This window comes from Amia ocellicauda, chromosome 14, assembly GCF_036373705.1.
Source record: "Amia ocellicauda isolate fAmiCal2 chromosome 14, fAmiCal2.hap1, whole genome shotgun sequence".
NCBI classification, from domain to species: Eukaryota; Metazoa; Chordata; class Actinopteri; order Amiiformes; family Amiidae; genus Amia; species Amia ocellicauda.
In genome coordinates this window covers 16338-36971 of record NC_089863.1, presented here as the reverse complement: position 1 = coordinate 36971, position 20634 = coordinate 16338, and the positions used below count along the sequence as shown (strand labels likewise).

The 20634-nt window shown below is 42.5% G+C and overlaps 2 protein-coding genes across 2 annotated transcripts; both read left to right on the top strand.

Annotated features, from left to right (window-relative positions):
- The first annotated feature begins 2355 nt into the window (after positions 1–2355).
- Positions 2356–12461, top strand: LOC136768186 (zinc finger protein 391). The gene is made up of 2 exons (XM_066722258.1): positions 2356–2727; positions 10646–12461. The coding sequence occupies exon 2, from the start codon at positions 10807–10809 to the stop codon at positions 12256–12258; it is 1452 nt and encodes a 483-aa protein (XP_066578355.1). The 5' UTR covers positions 2356–2727; positions 10646–10806; the 3' UTR covers positions 12259–12461.
- Positions 12462–12941: 480 nt separating this feature from the next.
- On the top strand, positions 12942–19843 carry LOC136768195 (zinc finger protein 391-like). The gene is made up of 2 exons (XM_066722271.1): positions 12942–16896; positions 18250–19843. The coding sequence occupies exon 2, from the start codon at positions 18465–18467 to the stop codon at positions 19737–19739; it is 1275 nt and encodes a 424-aa protein (XP_066578368.1). The 5' UTR covers positions 12942–16896; positions 18250–18464; the 3' UTR covers positions 19740–19843.
- The last annotated feature ends 791 nt before the right edge of the window (positions 19844–20634 follow it).

Genomic DNA, 20634 nt, shown 5'->3' with positions numbered 1-20634 from the left:
CATGCTCTTATTGCTGAGCATCTCACGGTGTAAGTGTAAAATTTAGATAATCTGGATTGTACAGCCTTGTTGCCATTTTCCAACAATGCTGTCTGTATCGGGTTCAGCAGCAGAGCTAGTGTCGGCAACCGATTTATTATCCTCCATCTATCATCTATCGGAGCTGGGATCAGTACTCTTGGAGTCATGTCCTTTCAGCCATGTCAATAGTTGATTTTGGTGAGGTATTCATTTTCGATTGTTCTATTGGTGAATGTGACGCTAAACTGTCTCTCTGAGAGCTAATATACTAATTTATCATAATCGAAAACAAATTTTATTGAAATAGAAAACAAGCTTTGTTAAACGAATTCAATAAATTAAGAATTAAGAATGTACATAGATTTTATTTATTTATGTATTTATTAATTTAATAATTGTTCCAATTATTTTTCTGTGCACACAATAAATTACAGGGTAGTCTGGCATACCACCTGAGGGCGCTGCGTACCACGTTTGAGCACCACTGCGTTAACACCCTGCTAGGGGGTGGGCGTTACACTATCTACATAGAGCATTACAGTAAAGCACAGCTGTGCCCCGGATCCACCGGCTGAAGCAGAGCTTGCTCTGTAGCCGCTGTGATCCGTCCTGTGATGAGGAGCAGCGACTGTGGGTTTGGATTGTGTTAAAAACAGAGACAGAAACACTAGAGCCACACAGCCTGAGAGGACAGGACTTTGTGTCTGTTTTATTATTTGTGCTTTACATGATTGTAAACAGCGTAATAAACACACGTTTCTGTTCAGAGATATTAGGAAGAGCTGAACGTACAGAGACAACATTATATTCAGACAAGCATGTTCACATAAGAATACGTTTCCATGTGCAGCAATAATACTAAATAGCGAATATGTATTGATATTATTATCGTCATCATTTGTACTGGTATATATGTATATTAAACGGCACAGTGACTCCCTTATTGCTCTTACTACAGATTTGTAACTGCAAACGTATTATTTATAATGTACTTATCAGACGTCCTTAACCAGGCAAGTTACAGTTGAAACACAATACACACGTTTCACGATTAATCATCCAGATACAATATAGCAGTTATAATTGAACTAAAGTGTGCAGGTCTCAGTCATGGCGTTTATGGACGCATTTATTAAACCAGTCCTTAATGTTTTAGAGGAAACCCAGATCTGCTGTATTAATTTATTCATTAATGTATCTTGTAAATGGACACGTTAACTGAATCGTGTCCCTTCACACTGACTGTGTCTGGATTGTCCTGCACACATTCACACACACAGCCTTAACCCCGGCCAGCTGTCATACAATATTAATACATTATTATCCTTCAGTTTATTGTAACTAGTCAGCACTGCACTGGTCTGTGAATCACAGTGTTTAATGCACTGATATTAACTGTATCAGTCATTGTCTCTGTCCGTGGATTTCACTCCAAGCTGCTAATAAAACTATAATCGCACAGGCTCTTGAGATTATATCTCCGACACAATGTATCTGATGTCCTGTGTCTCAGTTAAGCTGCTCTCTTCTGACAGGGACTCGTGTCCTCAGTGGGACGGACGTAACGGCGCGTCCAGCACCAGAGATTTAAGCTCCACTAAACACGGCGCGTCCGGACGCTCCGCCGGTGGAAACGGGACATTACATTTAAAATAACTTACGATACCGTATAGATGTAGCTAAAACATCAAAAGCCAAGCATTTGTAACAATCGTAATCTGTCTTCCGACCACCCAAAAAACATTCAGCAGCATGACGTGGTATTGACTTTAACATTGATCGCATTGGAGTTGCAATGTTTAATAATAATTCACTGACAAAACATTGTGATCAAACATATGGCGCTATAACACAAAATTAACAGCAGATATTGTTCACCTACAAATTACATAAATAAAACCCCAATAGAGCTATACATCATAAATAACAGATACAGTAAATATTAATCTACAAATTACGTAAATAAGACCCAGTAGAGCTATTAATAAATAATAATACAAATACAGATACAGTTCGTATTCAATACAAAAGCTGCATAAGTAAAACCCGTTCGTTTACTGTCTCTCTTGATTTAGATCGAATACTTTTTAATGTCCTACAACGATTCCAAATCCTTTGATTAAATACCAGTTACCCCCGGCACTTGTAGGCTGTTTTCAACTCTTTTATCTCACCCCTTTCTCCATAACTGCGCCTACATGTGTCAGAAAACTACAGTTCCCAGCATGCACCACGCCGTGGGCAGCACTGCGCTAATCTGCGCTACACGGATCTGCGCAGAATAAGAGCAGTTCGCCAATGCATGCGCAGACTTTCCGCAGACTCTGTCACAATGCCTGCAGTCTGCGTGTCGCTCCATGTGAACACACTTCCTATCATAACAGCGCACATACTGCAGCAACACAAACATCACCTGCAATCACACACAATAACATGACTATTGCAGTTAATATAGTTCTGGTAGGAACCTTATGAGCCGGTAGGATTGCGGAGGGACAGCAGAGTGTGTAGCACAGCGTGTGTGTGTGTGTCTGCACATGTGTTGAATACACACCGTGTGAGTGTGTGTGTATTATATATATATATATATATATATATATATATAATGTGTATGTGTGTGTGTTCAGTGGCACAAGCGCCGGTTTACAGGAGACTCCGGGTCTGATATCGAGAGGCTCCAGCTGCGGCTGAAGGAAGACGACACACGTGAGTGTATTTGTGGTTTTAATCGGTGTAAATGTATTGGTGTGTTTAATCGGATCTGAAGCAAACGGACTGTGTAAAACATGTACACCAACTGTCAGAATTGTAGAACAGCCCCATTTGTCCAGTGTGTATTGAACTGTGAGCAGTTCAGTGAGATGCAATGTAAAGCTGAGGCTGAACAGAAAGCTGCTGGAGCCCCGCTGCGCCCTCCTGGCTGCGCAGTGCAGCTCCTGTGCGCCGCGGCGAGGCTGTGCTGCTACAGGCGCTCGGCTCGGCTCGGCTCATTGCCGCTCATCCGGCGCTCAGCCCGGGACACGCAGGCTGCTCCGCGTCTCTCGGATCTATCCGCAAATAGGCTTGTTTTGTTCAGAGCAACCTAACGATGGATGCAGTAAATATTATTTGATGTTCTATGAGACACAGAGAAGTAAAGTGCTTGTGTGTTAGTACACTGTAAACAGAGTTTTCCATCTGGACATTGTGCACATGGGATTAAAGAGCAACGCACCAGAGTGGTTTGTCAGCTCAAGGGTTTAAATTATTATGATTTTTTATCTGCAATTGTTTGTTTGTTCTGTGCTTTAATTTCAGAGTACATTGAGACATTAAATTGGGCTGATGTGATCAATGCCCTTTATGATTTTGAAGACTTGGTTCAGTTCCCTCAGTCTCTCAGTAGGACATTCCCTTCAGACCTGGAATAAGTCTGGTTGCTCTCCTCTGAACTGCCTCTAGAGCAGCGATATCTTTCTTGAAGTGTGGAGCCCAGAACTGTCCACAGTATCCAGATGAGCTCTAACTAGTGCATTGTACAGTCTGAACATCACTGCCCTTGTTCTCAATTCTACACTTTTGACAATATACCCCAGCATTGTGTTTGCCTTTTTTCAAGTCCCTTTGAATAGCCTGTGCTGCTGAGATCGTATCTGCTGAGCCGCCTATTTTAGTATCATCTGCAAATTTGACAAGTTTGCTAACTATCCCAGAGTCCAGATCATTAATATAGATTAGAAACAGCACAGGCCCTAGTACTGATCCCTGTGGAACTCCACTAACAACCTCACTCCAGTTAGAAGCAACTCCTCTAATCGACACCCTCTGTTTCCTATACATCAACCAGTTCATAATCCATCTACTTACATTACCCTGAATGCCTACAGCTTCCAATCTGAGGATCAGTCTTTGGTGTGGAACCTTATCAAAAGCTTTCTGAAAATCTAAGTATATCATATCATATGCTTTCACATGATCTACAGCTGCAGTTGCATGTTCAAAAAATTCCAATAAATTAGTAAGACACGATGTGCCTCGTTGGCTATCCTCAAGAATATGGTTTTGATTAAGATGCTCCTCTATTTTCTGTCTAATCATTTTGTCCAATATTTTACAAGTGATGCAGGTGAGACTGATTGGTCTGTAATTTCCTGGCTCAGTTTTGTCCCCTTTCTTGTGGATTGGTATGACATTTGCTGTCTTCCAGTCAGTTGGCATATTCCCTGTTTTAAGTGTCATTTGGAATATTTGATTTAGTGGCCTATAAATAATTTCTTTAAGTACTGTTGGAAATATCCCATCTGGCCCAGGTGATTTGTTTGTTTTTAATTATGCTAGTCCCTTCAGCGAACATTTTGTCAGGGTTTGCATCGCAAAAAGCGAGTCAATTCACCTCCATTTGCGATGTATTTTCTTGGGAGATTCGCTGATTGTGCGAGGCATTACAATACGTTTTTCCGATCCAAAATAAGCATCTAAAATACGCTTTGGTTTTTTTACCCAAAGCAAGCATCAAAAATGCGTGTACAACCCACCTAATTACATGTAATGTCACCATTTTCGTGTCAGAATGCAGGGGGTGATGGCAGGTTGTTACAACTTACGCTCGCGTCCTCTATGGCAGTCTCTGGGGTCTGCCCTTTGCAAATCGTCCCGTGGGGTGGGCAGAGCATTCTACGTCATATTACTCTAATCCTGTCTCACATAGGTGCTCAAAGCTGTCATTCCTGAAAACCGCAGGTCTCTAGCTATCGAATGAGTTCAGCCATTCCTGTATAAGCAGTGCCAAGCGACCTCCACTTTAAGAAACGCTTATGGGTTTTTTTTGTGAGGAGAGAGGGGGGCTGCACTGCATGCCCTGTAACCCGAATCCTGTCCCTCATTGGTCAGCGGGTCTGTCACTCTCTAACAGGGCAGGGCTGTAGCTTCCCAATGATATGAGACAGACCCATATCCGAGCAGCTGGGCTGCGCTGCGCCGTGTGTTAGAATGAGAGGCACAGAGCGCACATGGGGAGGACAGGGCGCACACAGAATAGACACGATTCACAGACAGAGCAGAAAGACACGATACAGCAAGAAAAACAAATACAAAGTAGAAAAATTGAATCAGACACAAAAAATAAAACACCCTTACCCTTAAACAAATCACAGATGCAGATTCTGTTGACAGCACTATAAAAAGCCACTGACTGTGTGTTTTTTGCAAGAATAAAACACCAGGGCGGCGTGGTGGCTGGGATGAGTCACTGCATCAACACAGACAGGAGCTGCTGTAAAGAATAGCCTGTGCCTCTGTAAGGCCTAAAGTGACAATATTCAAAAGCCAGATGTTTGGAATTCTATTTCCCTGTTTAGAATTCTTCTTTACTTGTATATAGTTATTCCGGTTGTTGGTAAACTAATGTAAATGGCTGTAATTTCTGTTCTGGAGGTCAGATTTGAGTTTTATTTTTTACACAAGTTCATAAGACTTTGAAGGTTCAATGTTCAGTGAAAAGTCTGCCAAGAGCAATAAAAAGGTGTTAAATTGACCATAAATTATTTTTGTTCTATAAGCGTTTTCTTTTCTTTTTTTTCACTTTGTTGATTTCTGTATTAACATTGGTGGGGTTATTTGTTATTTTCTGAATCTCCATTTCATGTTTCCATATAAGACATTTGCCTCTAGACCTTGTAGTTATAGAGTTATAAGTAAAAATATGACAACAGTAAAATCAGGCAAAAATTGGGGGGCCTCAGAGGGTTTAAATAAATAAGTTGTATTGAAAGTCACTTCAAGTGCATAACTGTATTAGTCAAGACAGAAATCATGATCTGCACTGAAAGTTATGCATCTATAGAGTTTAGAACTTGCATTAGCACACCAGTTCCTTTCCTAAGCAATGGTGAATGAAAGCATTACTTAACAAATAAACAATGCAGTCAGGGTCTGTGAGCAGAGATGGATAGTACTGTGCAGGATTCTGGAAAGGCTTGACTACACTAATACCTCCATGGAAGACTTAGTGGTATAACTTTGGTACAGAGATGAGCATGATATACTATATACAGGCTACTATATACAGTCACACACCTGCAACATGCAAGCATTAAATAACAATTGATGCAAATATCTGTAAAATACATTTCACATTCTAAAATGCATGTAAAGTAATGTAGATAAGAATGCACATATCATATGTCATGATAACAAAACATAAAAAAAGACACCACTTTTGATCATTGGTAGACCAATTTAAATTGCTAATCAAACAACTCGTGTTGCTAAGCAAAATTATTTTTGACTAGCATGGACTGCTATGCAAATTTGAGACAACAACGCTGCCCTTTAGTACCTCCTCCTCATTTATCCTGATCTCTCTTAGGGCTTGACTGGACTGATTGTTAACCTGTGGCATGTGATCTATCTTTCCTTTTGAAATACTCATTTAGAACATTTGCCACATCTTGTTCATTTTCCAAGATATCTCCATTTTTGCCCTTTATCTGTTTTACTTCCTCCTTTATTGACCTCTTGTTCTTGCTTTTTTAATTTAAAAAAGCTCTTTGCATTACTTTTAGCTGCAAGAGCTATGTTTCTTTCTGTTTCCCTCTTTGCTTTCCTGATCCCTTTCTTAAGATCTCTTTGCAGCTCAACATATTCTGTGTATTTCGTTTCGTCTCCATCCCTTTTGTATGCGCTACACAACATTTTCTTTCTCTTTATATTTTTTTGCATACCTCTATTAAACCATTTTGGCCAGTGTTTTTTGGTCCTCAATTTGCTAAGTTTTGGTAAAAATTTCTCCTGAGCCTCAAGTAGTATATTCTTAAAATATACCCATCCATTTTCAACTGAATCTGTATCCAGTGTGCTCCAGTCTACCTCTTCTAAGTGCCGCCTCAATACTCATTTTGTTAGACTTGGTCCTTGTTTATACGACCAGACTATAATCAAATAGTATAATCGTTTCATCCCATGATCATGAATTTTCACATTTTGACCCTTTCCACAGTAGCTTTCAAACAAAAGCAAGTGTATTTGTACTTGTAATTGTATTTGTAATTTGATTGTAGGGGTGCACAATTAATCAAAGTCATATCAAAATCATGCTTTGAGCATGCACGATTTATAAACGGCAGAAAGCTGCAATTTTGGCTTTTTATTCATTTTGTTTTACATGCAGTCAATAACGCAATATAGTATATATTAACGCATGAAAAAACTATTTTTAGCACCTTTCAGGCACCATACACTACTTGTAAAATAAAATCATAAGCACCGCCTCTTGTGCCTCTTCACTCTCGCTAGTGCAGATCCAGTATCGCTTGAGTGATACATTATGAAGTCATAATGGTGGTTCTCCGAAGGATAAGAATAAACATTTTCATACTTCAGTCATACAATGTACGTTTGTGTATCAAGTAAAGAGAGGACACAGCATATCAGCATTTCGCCAAATAATTCCTATTAAATACTACTTCATTATATTAGCACAAGTTACATTTGACTGTTGTTGAAAGATATGGTTGTGATTTGTTTTGACATTTAAAAACGATTGGTATGTATGTTTTATAATGCATAATTGAAAAAATATGATTATGACTACTATTACGACAATGTATCCAAGGTGACGTATAGAATTTATAATTGAAATAGTTATGCAAAATTCAATGTAGTAAGAAATACAACTGTCAAGAAACACTTGATATCCACTTGATTGGTAAAGAGGGTGACGAGACAAGACCCTTCTTTCCAGGCTTTTTGTTGGTGGATTTTTTTCTGTTCATGTTGTACAGGTATATAGTTACAGTTTTTTCTTCATTTCTTGGTGAAGCCCATTGCGACTTTTCAAAAGCTGTCGGGGGTGAAGTGAGCCCCACAAATCAGACTGGAGTCTACATGGACTCCTCACTTTCTCCATCCAAACAGTGTGGGGAAGCAATAAAAAAGGCAAACACAATGCTAGGGTATATTGTCAAAAGTGTAGAATTGAGAACAAGGGCAGTGATGTTCAGACTGTACAATGCACTAGTTAGAGCTCATCTGGATACTGTGGACAGTTCTGGGCTCCACACTTCAAGAAAGATATCGCTGCTCTAGAGGCAGTTCAGAGGAGAGCAACCAGACTTATTCCAGGTCTGAAGGGAATGTCCTACTGAGAGACTGAGGGAACTGAAACAAGTTTTCAAAATCATGAAAGGCAACATTTGGGAACATTAAAAAAAGACTTGTAAACTTTCTGATGTTCTTTTCTTTCTTACACTGTTTAGACTTGAAATATTTCAAGACGTCTTGAAATCCCTTTGACTTGATCCATATACGAGCGCCAGTCTGTGCTCTTACTGTCTGACTTCATACATAAATCAATGAATCAATTTTTATTTGTATAGCACCCTTTGCAGGGTAGCCACAGAGCGCTTTACAGACTGGTAAACATACACTCACCTAAAGGATTATTAGGAACACCTGTTCAATTTCTCATTAATGCAATTATCTAACCAACCAATCACATGGCAGTTGTTTCATTGCATTTAGGGGTGTGGTCCTGGTCAAGACAATCTCCTGAACTCCAAACTGAATGTCTGAATGGGAAAGAAAGGTGATTTAAGCAATTTTGAGCGTGGCATGGTTGTTGGTGCCAGACGGGCCGGTCGGAGTATTTCACAATCTGCTCAGTTACTGGGATTTTCACGCACAACCATTTCTAGGGTTCACAAAGAATGGTGTGAAAAGGGAGAAACATCCAGTATGCGCCAGTCCTGTGGGCGAAAATGCCTTGTTGATGCTAGAGGTCAGAGGAGAATGGGCCGACTGATTCAAGCTGATAGAAGAGCAACTTTGACTGAAATAACCACTCGTTACAACCGAGGTATGCAGCAAAGCATTTGTGAAGCCACAACACGTACAACCTTGAGGCAGATGGGCTACAACAGCAGAAGACCCCACCGGGTACCACTCATCTCCACTACGAATAGGAAAAAGAGGCTACAATTTGCACAAGCTCACCAAAATTGGACAGTTGAAGACTGGAAAAATGTTGCCTGGTCTGATGAGTCTCGATTTCTGTTGAGACATTCAGATGGTAGAGTCAGAATTTGGCGTAAACAGAATGAGAACATGGATCCATCATGCCTTGTTACCACTGTGCAGGCTGGTGGTGGTGGTGTAATGGTGTGGAGGATGTTTTCTTGGCACACTTTAGGCCCCTTAGTGACAATTGGGCATCGTTTAAATGCCACGGCCTACCTGAGCATTGTTTCTGACCATGTCCATCCCTTTATGACCACCATGTACCCATCCTCTGATGGCTACTTCCAGCAGGATAATGCACCATGTCACAAAGGTCGAATCATTTCAAATTGGTTTCTTGAACATGACAATGAGTTCACTGTACTAAACTGGCCCCCACAGTCACCAGATCTCAACCCAATAGAGCATCTTTGGGATGTGGTGGAACGGGAGCTTCGTGCCCTGGATGTGCATCCCACAAATCTCCATCAACTGCAAGATGCTATCCTATCAATATGGGCCAACATTTCTAAAGAATGCTTTCAGCACCTTGTTGAATCAATGCCACATAGAATTAAGGCAGTTCTGAAGGCGAAAGGGGGTCAAACACAGTATTAGTATGGTGTTCCTAATAATCCTTTAGGTGAGTGTATAATGAATGTACAGCAAAATAAAATAATACGTAAATTCAATAGAGTAAATTAAATATAGACCTTTAAACAGTTTACATGATCTAAAATAAAGTAAGTGAACATTTAAGTAAATAAACCATTTAGGCACGGAGGAGAGAAAAACAACAAACTCCTATGGATGGCATGTAGGAGAAAATGAATCTCTGGGGGTCCATGGCTTAGGGCCCAGGCCTAATGGTTGCCTCCCCTCCAGGCAGTATAGTTATTACAGCATCAAGGAGAACTTTATCGGTGCTGCTGGCTGTGGTCTTCCCTCTGGAGGAGGCCTCTTGCCGACCATCAGGGGTGGGGGGGGTTGAACCATTAACAGCCTTTGGGTAGCGATGGCTTGTCAGACCTTGGGTGTGGATGCCCCATTGGCCCTCCGGGTGCCCGGAGGAGGTTTGTGCCTCGTCAGACTCCCACAGTGGGGAACGAGGTGCCTTGTCGGTCCCTCAGAGGGGGCCGTTGCTGGAAGACAAAAGGATAGTTGTGCTCAGATACTGGTCATGCAATGCAGGACATTTCTAAAGACAGTTGTGCATTGCATGGGCTAGAAAAACAGAGACTGAACAGATTTGTCTCCAGTCGTGATTTAAAGGCTAAGACCGAGGGGGCATCTCTTACATTGGCTGGAAGATCGTTCCACAGTGTCGGGGTCCTATACCTCAATGCTCTACCACCTGCGGTTTTCTTGTGTATTTTAGGAAGCACTAAGTAACCAGCTTCCTGGGATCTCAATGGCCGACCTGGAGGGAGTGTATTCGATAAGGAGATGTTTTAAGTAGGGAGGTGCCAGTCCCTTAAGTGCTTTAAATGTTAGAAAGAGAACATGCTCCCAGTTTATATGCTGACGACACTTTATTAGCACTTCTGAATGATGTTCTGATAATAATGACTCGGGTAGGAATTACATTACCTGTGTGAGTTTTCAGAGCTGCTGTTCTCAGTGCTGCCCTTCTGTGCCGTCTCTCCCCCAGGAGCTGTAGAGGCCGGCGCTCTCCCTGACTCTGGGGAAGGGGCTCCCACTGAGCAGCAGCACTGGGAGCAGGAGTGGGGCTCCAGTCTGAGGCAGGACACAGAGCCCACAGCTACTGAAGACAACCAGGGGCTGACTGAGCAGCCCAGGAGCAGACAGTGTATGGAAGAGCTCAGGGGACAGGAGTCTGACCACATGGCAGAGCCACACACTGAGGGGTCGACACAGGGACTCGGGGCACTGGCATCTGACACCGCAGGGTCAAAGATCATAAAGAGCGACCCTGAGCTGGACTGCACCCACACTGCGGATCTCTGCAGGACCCAGTCTCTGGGATCTGAGTGTGGACCCAGTGCAGCTGGTGCTGAGCCGGGCTCTACCAGAACACAGTGTGGACCCAGTCTGCTGTCTGATCACATCAAAACAGAGGAAGATACACTGGAGTGTGTTTACACAGTGGAGCCAAGAACACAGACTCCCTTCAGAGACACACTCAGTCATCTCAAAATTGACAATATTACAGAAAGTGCCTGGGATCTGTGGCACGAGCTCCCTGTAGCTGGACAGTGTGACCTGGGGCCTGAGCTCCCTGTAGCTGGACAGTGTGACCCAGAGTCTGCTGCCTTGAGGATGAGGCTCAGTGAGGGGAGTGACACTGCAGTGAGTGCGGAGAGACCATCATCACAGTGCAGACAGCTGCATCATAGACCCCCTAGACCACCTCGCTCCTCCAGCTCCCCCTCCTCACCACTGCAGCGTGTAAAACAGCATCCCTCTCGCCAGCCCCAGAGTAGGAAGAGCCTCACAGGGGCATCAGAGCTTATTAGGCAGCACAGCACTTGCAGAGAGAAGCTGTTCCACTGTGCAAAGTGTGGGAAGTGCTTCAGTGATGCATCTAATTTTGACAAACACCAGCACACTCACACAGGAGAGAGACCGTTCCACTGTGCCCACTGTGGGAAGTGTTTTAGTCGAGCATATACCCTCACCACACACCAGCGCGTTCACACAGGAGAGAAACCGTACTGCTGTGTTCAGTGTGGCAATAGATTCTCTCGGGTAACTAACCTTTACACACACCAGCGCATTCACACAGGAGAGAGACCATTCCAATGTGACCAATGTGGGAAGAGCTTTTGTCGAGCAGATGCCCTCAACAAACACCAGCGCGTTCACACAGAAGAGAGACCGTACTCCTGTGCACAGTGTGGAAAATGTTTATCTCAAGCAGAGAACCTCAACAGACACCAGTATATTCACACAGGAGAGAGACTGTACTCCTGTGTCAAATGTGGGAAGAGTTTCTCTAAGGCCGATAGCCTCTACACACATCAGCGCATTCACACAGGAGAGAAACCATACTCCTGTTTTCAGTGGGGGAAGTGTTTCTTTGATGCATCTAATCTCAACACACACCAGCGCATTCACACAGGAGAGAGACCGCACAGCTGTGCCCGATTTGGGAAGCACTTCTCTGATGCATCTGCACTCATGAGACACCAGCGCATTCACACAGGAGAGAGACCATTCAACTGTACTCAGTGTGGGAAGAGTTTCTCTCAGACAGCACATCTCAACAAACACCAGCGCGTTCACACAGGAGAGAGACTGTAATGCCCAGTGTTTGAAGAGCTTCATTGAAACATGAGTCTCCCAATTTTGGGTGGGAATGATGATTATTATTATTATTAATGTTGTTATTAACGTTTTTAACCATCATTTATAATTTCTGCTGGTTTGTCAATCAATAACATGCATTGACTCTTAGCCACACTGTAATAGTACGATGACATCACAATAAACATGTTTCCACATGATCGGCCCCACTGCACAAACTTTTGGACTTTTACTTATTGTGCTTTCATAATGGGCAATAATGTGTATAATGTGTATGGCTGTGAAGCAATATTTCAGAAAAATACAGAGATATGAAATGTACTAAGTGGGCGTGAACACAGTCACATGACCTCTACCAGCAAAAGCAACTGTTTGGTTGTTTCTGATGTTGTAAGCAATATTCCAAACTACTACAAATGATCTACACAGTACTCAAAAGGAGTAATTCACTAGAATTGTAAGGGAACATACAAATCAATTGTTTTGGATGTTTGTTTAATCTAAATTTAATTTAACTATTAAAACTGATAGTATGTTTGGTAAATGTTTGGTTTTGGTGGATCTCGGAAAGGATAAGAATCAACATTTTCGTACTGTACAGTCATACCATGTATGTTTGTGTATCAAGTAAAGAAAGGACACACAGCATATCAGTATTTGGCCAAACAATTCCTACTAAATAATATTTAATTAATTTAGAATTTATGTTATAAGTTAAAAAACTGAAAACAAGCATGACACTCACACATTTAATTTGCTGCCTTAACAGTCTGATGAGAGATTGCTGTGATGGACATAATCCTTGTCCAGTGACTCTTGCATTGTCTGTTTTGGAGTTGAAATAGGACTGGGGAGTCGGGCTGAAGAATAGAGTCACTACTTTGGTTTGTCAAACCAATGCACTGTTGCTGGGCCAGCTAAAAATATAAATGGAGCTTTTGAGATTTAAAATGATTGGTATGTATTATTATTGCAATGTATCCAAGGGTGACATAGATAATTAATAATTGAAATAGTGTTATGCTAAATCAATAATATATCGCATATATTTACAGGTATAAATACAAACTCATTAAAAAACAAATGTTAGCAATATCCAGATGATGAACTGCTTTGCTTGTACATGGCTTCTTCTCAGCAACTGGTGGTAAAAGTGATGTTTTTAATCTGCATTTCTTGGTAAAACCCGTCATGAGTTCTAAGGCATTTGATAAATTGTGTTTGTGAAGTGATCCCCACGAATCACATAATAATCTGTAGACCAGACAATATCCTTTCTGTTTGTTTGCACAAATGTAACCTTATTATGGGATCTTTTGGGAAATGCTGGATACTATGTTCACTTACACTGGAGTTCCCATAAATGTTCACCCCACACCATTTAACCATGTCTTAATTGAAATAATTGAAATTTTTGTTAATGGTGATGTTTTTACAAGTTGTATTTACAAGTTGCCACAGAGAGACACAGGAGAGTACAGGTGAGAGGCAGCCATCTTGTTTGTCGAGTTTCAGACCAGTCTTAGCACTGCTCATTTTGTTTTAAGTTTGCGTTAATTGACATTAGCATTGTCTGTAGTTTGCCTAAATTGAAGTCAATTCAGTTCAGCTGCTGAGTTGGTGAAAGTAAATAGGTTGTAGAAAGGAGATTTTAGTGAAGGACTAGCAGGAATTCAAGGCAGCTTTTGGGAAATAGCTGTGCTGTTTCTCTGTGACAAAATGTTTAGCAGTTGATTAGGAAACCGGTACCAAGAGCCAAAAAACAACTAACATTTAGAAGCATGTGGCCACTACAGTGTCAGGTTTATCGAATGATTGCTTTCCTGGAAGAACGCATTTAATTTGTGAACGTTGTTGGCATGTTGAAATCCTAGAGATCAAGGTCCGTGATCTTGAGGCTCAGCTTGTTGATCTGCGCTGTATTGGTGATATAGAAGAATTGGTCAATCAGCCCATGAGAGAGATGGTGTGCAGCCAAAACCTAGGAGAGTTGAGCCCTCAGAGCAGGACAGCGTAGAGATCTGCTGGGTTACAGTAGGTCGTAACTGCAGAAAAGGGCATGCACAATGCCCAACAGGTTCCAACTGTTGGACACTGAATTGGACAGTGACAGCTCAGAGGGTGATGGGAGGACAGTTGAGCACCAGAGCACCATGGTGCCCACTTCCCCCCAGAAGAGAGAGGTAGTTATAGTAGGAGACTCAAGGTAGGGCAGAGGTTTTCTCTGAAATACTACCGGTACCACGTGCCAGGTCAGGGAGACAGGCTGAGATTAGAAAGTTTAACACGTGGTTGAAATCTTGGTGTAGGGAAGAGGGCTTTAGGTTTATGGAGCATTGGTCTTTCTTCTGGGATAGATGGGACCTGTACAAACCGGACAGTCTACATCTAAACAGAAGGGGGGCTAATGCATTGGGAGAGCGTATGTGCCGAGTATTTGAGAATCATTTAATCTAGGGACCAGGGGGGCAGGGAGCTCTGACAATGGGAGATGTTCCACTAAGGAAAGGAAACAAAGGGAAACTGCTAGTAGGAAAGTCCTGAAATGTTTGTTCCTCAATGCCAGGAGTATAAGTAACAAGATGTTAGACCTAGAAGCCACAGTGCTGGCATGTGACTATGATGTTGTAGGAGTGACAGAAACATGGCTTACAGAAAATGATGGGGATGAATACAAGTTGAAAGGATACACACAGATTAGGAGAGACGGTCAAAATCGAAGAGGAGGTGGGGTAGCATGACACTGAGGCAGAAGAACTGAAATTAGATCCCAGTAATGGAACAGAGTCTTTGTGGGTCAAACTGTTGAACAAAAGATCCAGAGGATTAGTGGAGGAGTGTGTTACAGGCCACCCAACTCAGATATTCAGAAAGATGTTGCATTGTACAGTGTAATCAGGACTGAATGTAGCAAGGATTTAAGGATTTAAATATCCCAAACTTAGACTGGGAAAGCCCAGTGGGGACTACAGAAGCAGAAATAGAAATGGTTTAGATGGTAAATGACTGCTTTCTAACTCAATTTGTCAGATAACCAACCAGGGAGAGTGCATGCATTGACTTTATATTTTTAAATGACCAGGATATTGTCAGAGGGACACTAGTTGGAGAACCAATGGCAAACTGTGATCACAATATGGTTAGCTTTGAGACATTCTTTCAAAAAACAAGGACCAAGTCTAAAACAATGCTCTACAATTTTAGAAAAGCAGGCGGCACAGAAGAGTTAGACTGGAGCACACTGGATACAGATTCAGTTGGAAATTGATGGTTATATTTTAAGAATATACTACTTGAGTCTCAGGAGAAATTTGTACCAAAACTTAGCAAACTGAGCACCAAAAAACATTGGCCAAAATGGTTTAATAGAAGTATGCAAAAAAATAGAGAGAAAATGTTGTATAGCGCATACAAAAGGGGTGAAGAATATGTTGAGCTGCAAAGAGACCTTAAGAACATAAGAAAGTTTACAAACGAGAGGAGGCCATTCGACCCATTGTGCTCGTTTGTTGTCCATTTAATAACTGAGTGATCCAAGGATCCTATCCAGCCTAATTTTAAATGTTCCCAAACTTTCAGCTTCTACATTGCTGGGATGTTTGTTCCAGATTGTGACTACTCTCTGTGTGAAGAAGTGTCTCCTGTTTTCTGTCTTGAATGCCTTGAAGCCCAATTTCCATTTGTGTCCCCTACTCTAATTTAAATCTAATCTAAATCTAAATCAAATTTAAAAGATTGCCATGCTGGGATTGTCTGACAATGTCTCACAGCTTCAATGTTCTCAATGTCCTTCAGCCCCCACTCTGAATCAACGAGGTCAGTCAGCAGATGATAATAGGATTGAACTAGAAACTTGTTAACACCCAGATTATGAACTTTGTTTTTCCATTTAATTTTCTTGATATTAAGCTGTTTGGGCTTCAAATTAAATTACTTCATTTTAAGGAATAAAACAGGTAATATTCCACAGTTTGGGCCATGTCGATTCTCCCTCAGTGCTCTTGAGTGGTGTGCTGATTCACAGAGAGTGGACACAGTTGGCTGAGGGTAGGGGGTCTCTGGTATCAATAGCATAACAAAGGGTTAATGAGGAGACACTGACTACGAGTCTTGCATCAATAGCAGATCAAAAGCAATTGATAAAGATGAGTGAGGAGACAGCCTGTCTATTATGCTGTGGGGAGGGTGAGCTAATCCCCTCTGAGAGAGGGATGGGTGAGGGGAACCAGAGTCGTTATCCTGCAATGTGGAAGAGCGGGTTTGGGCTCCATTGTCACTTTGTGTACTAATGGACAGCTGCCATTGGACACTCTGGTGGGGGGGTCACTGTGGGAGGTGGAGCTGGACAGGGGTTCAACTCATAAAAGCTGACTTGTTCATCAAGTCATATCTGTTCTGACTTGCTGTACCCAGAGTACCTGTATACTGTGCTCTATATTCTGGACTCTGTAAATAATCATATTTAACCTGAATTGTCTTAGTTCCAATCACAGGTTAAATTTTTTGGCGAGCCAGCAGCTGACAAAAAGGGCGGCCGGTTGGAAACGGGGATCCTGAAGTCGCTGTACAAGACAAAACAAACTACATTTTCAGACATTGCGGTTCATGATGAACCAAGGAAACAAGGGAATCTCTGTAAGTATAAGTTTAAATTGTTTGCACCTTAAACACTGTATGGAAATAATTATGGGAAACACCAGAACTAAGCATTGACTGACTTTTGTTTGTTTGTTCCTGATTGTTCCCTTTGTGCTGTGGGAGAAAGGGAACAATCAGGAACAAACAAGTCTGTCCTGTGTAATCTGTGTAAGTGTGTGTGTGTATTTATGCAAACACTAACAATTTAGTTGCAATTGCGATACGTCTGAGAAGACAGGGAATCTAGAGTTTGCAGTCGGGGAGAGGTGTGGCAGTATTGCATAAGAACAACTTGCAATGTAGCCGTGGTTCTTGTGATGAGTTTGTCATTTGAGGTGATCACTTTCTCTTTGTGTGGCTATTTTACCTTTTCCTGTGCCATAGTTTAAAGACCCCCAAACCAAATCATGTGATTCGTACTGAATTGTCAGATTTCCTGTCTATGGTCATTCTGAAACATGACATTCACGTTGATCATTTGTCTGATGCAGTAGCGATATCTTTCTTGAATTGTGGAGCCCAGAACTGTCCACAGTATCCACAGATGAGCTCTAACTAGTGCATTGTACAGTCTGAACATCACTGCCCTTGTTCTACACTTTTGACAATATACCCTAACACTCTGCTTGTCTTTTTTATTGCTTCCCTACAATGTTTGGATGGAGAAAGTGAGGAGTCCACATAGACTCCTAGGTCTTTCTCATGCATTACTTCATCTAGTTCTATTCCTCCCATAGTGTAATTTGACTGACCTTTGTGTGTCTGATTGTTTAGATGTTCAGGTTCCTACCCCAGTGGTTACAAAAAGTCCCTTTGTTAGTTCAGTGTACTTTTCCAATCTGGTTTCTGAAAACAGTCATAACCCAAGAGTCCTTTTTAATACTTTGAATCATATTTTTAATCCACCTAGTGAATTGTTAATATCAGGTCTCAGATTTCTCTCCCTGTAAAAGGTGTTAATATGACTCACCCGAACTCTGTAAAGTTAAGCTGCTTTCAGCCCAACTGAGTGTCTTATTGATATAACTTGACAATAACTTGCGGAGTGTCTCAAGGATCAATTTGCCCAGGAATGTCACTGTGGCTTTGCCATACAAACACCAACATCAGAATCCGCCCATCACTGTAGCTTTAGCCTTCTCCATAATGTGTCTTTTCATATACGAGCGCCAGGCTGTGCTCTCCCTGTCTGACTTCATAAATGCTCCCAGTTTATATGCTGACTGGACACTTTATTAGCACTTCTGAATGATGTTCTGATATAATGACTGGTGTAGGAATCGCATGAACTGTGTGAGTTTTCAGAGCTGCTGTTCTCAGTGCTGCTCTCCTGTGTCGTCTCTCCCCCAGGAGCTGTAGAGGCCGGCGCTCTCCCTGACAGGACAGGACAGGACACAGAGCCCACAGCTACTGAAGACAACCAGGGGCTGAGTGAGGAGCCCAGGAGCAGACAGAGTGAGGAGCAGCTCAGGGGACAGGAGTCTGGCCACATAGCAGAGCCACACACTGAGGGGTTGACACAGGGACTCAGGGCACTGGCATCTGATACTGCAGGGTCAAAGGTCATGGCAAAGGTCATAAAGAGCGACCCTGAGCAGGACTGCACCCACACTGCGGATCTCTGCAGGACCCAGTCTCTGGAATCTGAGTGTGGACCCAGTGCAGCTGGTGCTGAACCGGGCTCTACCAGAACACAGTGTGGACCCAGTCTGCTGTCCGATCACATCAAAACAGAGGACGACACACTGGAGTGTGCTTACACAGTGGGGAAGGAAATGCAGACTCCCGTCGGAGACGCACTCAGTCATCTCAAAATTGAGAATATTACAGACAGCGCCTGGGACCTGTGGCCTGAGCTCCCTGTAGCTGGACAGTGTGACCTGTGGCCTGAGCTCCCTGTAGCTGGACAGTGTGACGCAGAGTCTGCTGCCTTGAGGACGGGGCTCAGTGGGGGGAGTGACAGTGCAGTGAGAGTGGAGAGCCCATTATCACAGTGCATACAGCTGCGTCCCAGACCCCCTAGACCACCTCACACCTCCAGCTCCTCCTCCTCACCACTGCAGCGTGGAAAACAGCATGTCTATAGCCAGCCTGAAAGTAGGAAGAGCCTCACAGGGGCATCGGAGCTTATTAGCCAGCAGCGCATTCGAACAGGAGAGAAGGCATTCCACTGTGCACAGTGTGGGAAGAGTTTTCGTCGAGCAGATGCCCTCAACACACACCAGTGGGTACACACAGGAGAGAAACCTTATGGCTGTGTTCAATGTGGGAAGAGATTCTCTCGGGTAACTAACCTAAACGCACACCAGCGAGTTCACACAGGGGAGAGACCGTTCCACTGTGATCAGTGTGGGAAGGGCTTTCGTCGAGCAGATGCCCTCAATAAACACCAGCGCGTTCACACAGAAGAGAAGCCATTCTCCTGTGTGCATTGTGGGAAGTGCTTCTCTCAAGCAGTTAACCTCAGCAGACACCAACGCATTCACACAGGAGAGAGACCGTACTCCTGTGTACAGTGTGGGAAGGGTTTCTCTAATGCCGATAGCCTCAACACACACCAGCGCATTCACACGGGAGAGAAACCATACTCCTGTGTACAGTGTGGGAAGAGGTTCTCTGATGCATCTAATCTCAACACACACCAGCGCGTTCACACAGGAGAGAGACCGTACTGCTGTGCCCAGTGTGGGAAGAGCTTTACTGTTGCGTGTAATCTCAATGCACACCAGCGCGTTCACACAGGAGAGAGACCGCACTGCTGTGTCCAGTGTGGGAAGCGCTTCTCTGATGCATATACACTCATGAGACACCAGCGCATTCACACAGGAGAGAGACTGTAATGCCCAGTGTTTGAAGAGCTTCACTGAAACATGAGTCTCACAGTTTTGGGTCGGAATGATTATTATTGTTAATGTTGTTATTAAATAAACTGTTATCGAAAGTTTCTTACATGGTTTGTCAATCACTAACTTGCATTGTCTTCTACCTGCACTGTTTAACACGTGACATCATCACATTAAAAATGTATCCATATGATTGGCCACACTGCAAACTGATGGGCTCTTACTTACTGTGCTTTCATAATGGGCAATAATGTTTATTATTTTTTATGTCTGTAAAGTACTTTGCGAGTCCAAAAATACTCAATATTTCAGAAAACTACAAAGATGTGAAATGTACGAAGTGGGTGTGACATCACAATGACCTGAAAAGCGAATGTGGTAGAAGCTGAGAATTTGGGAACATTTAAAAATAGACTGGATAGGATCCTTGGATCACTCAGTTATTAATGGACACCAGTTTGAAAACTTTCTTATGTTCTTATGTAAACAAAGCTGTCTATATTGACACAGCGATATATGTTTATGTTCTAAGAAAGTTTACAAATTGTTTACCGATTGTGGTCGATGTCCTTCATGATTTTCAAGACTTGGATCAAGTCCCCATATAGTTTCCTCTGTTCCAGGGTGAAAAGGTTCAGTTCCTCAGTCTCTCAGTAGGACATTCCCTTCAGACCTGGAATAAATCTGGTTGCTCTCCTCTGAACTGCCTCTAGAGCAGCGATATCTTTCTTGAAGTGTGGAGCCCAGAACTGTACACAGTATCCTGATGAGCTCTAACTAGTGCATTGTACAGTCTGAACATCACTGCCCTAGTTTTAAATTCTACACTTTTCACAATATACCCTAGCATTGTGTTTGCCTTTTTTATTGCTTCCCCACATTGTTTGGATGG

Coding starts and splice junctions, on each gene's coding strand:
- LOC136768186 (XM_066722258.1), top strand. CDS start 10,807: ATGGAAGAGCTCAGGGGACAGGAGTCTGACCACATGGCAGAGCCACAC.
- LOC136768195 (XM_066722271.1), top strand. CDS start 18,465: ATGGCAAAGGTCATAAAGAGCGACCCTGAGCAGGACTGCACCCACACT.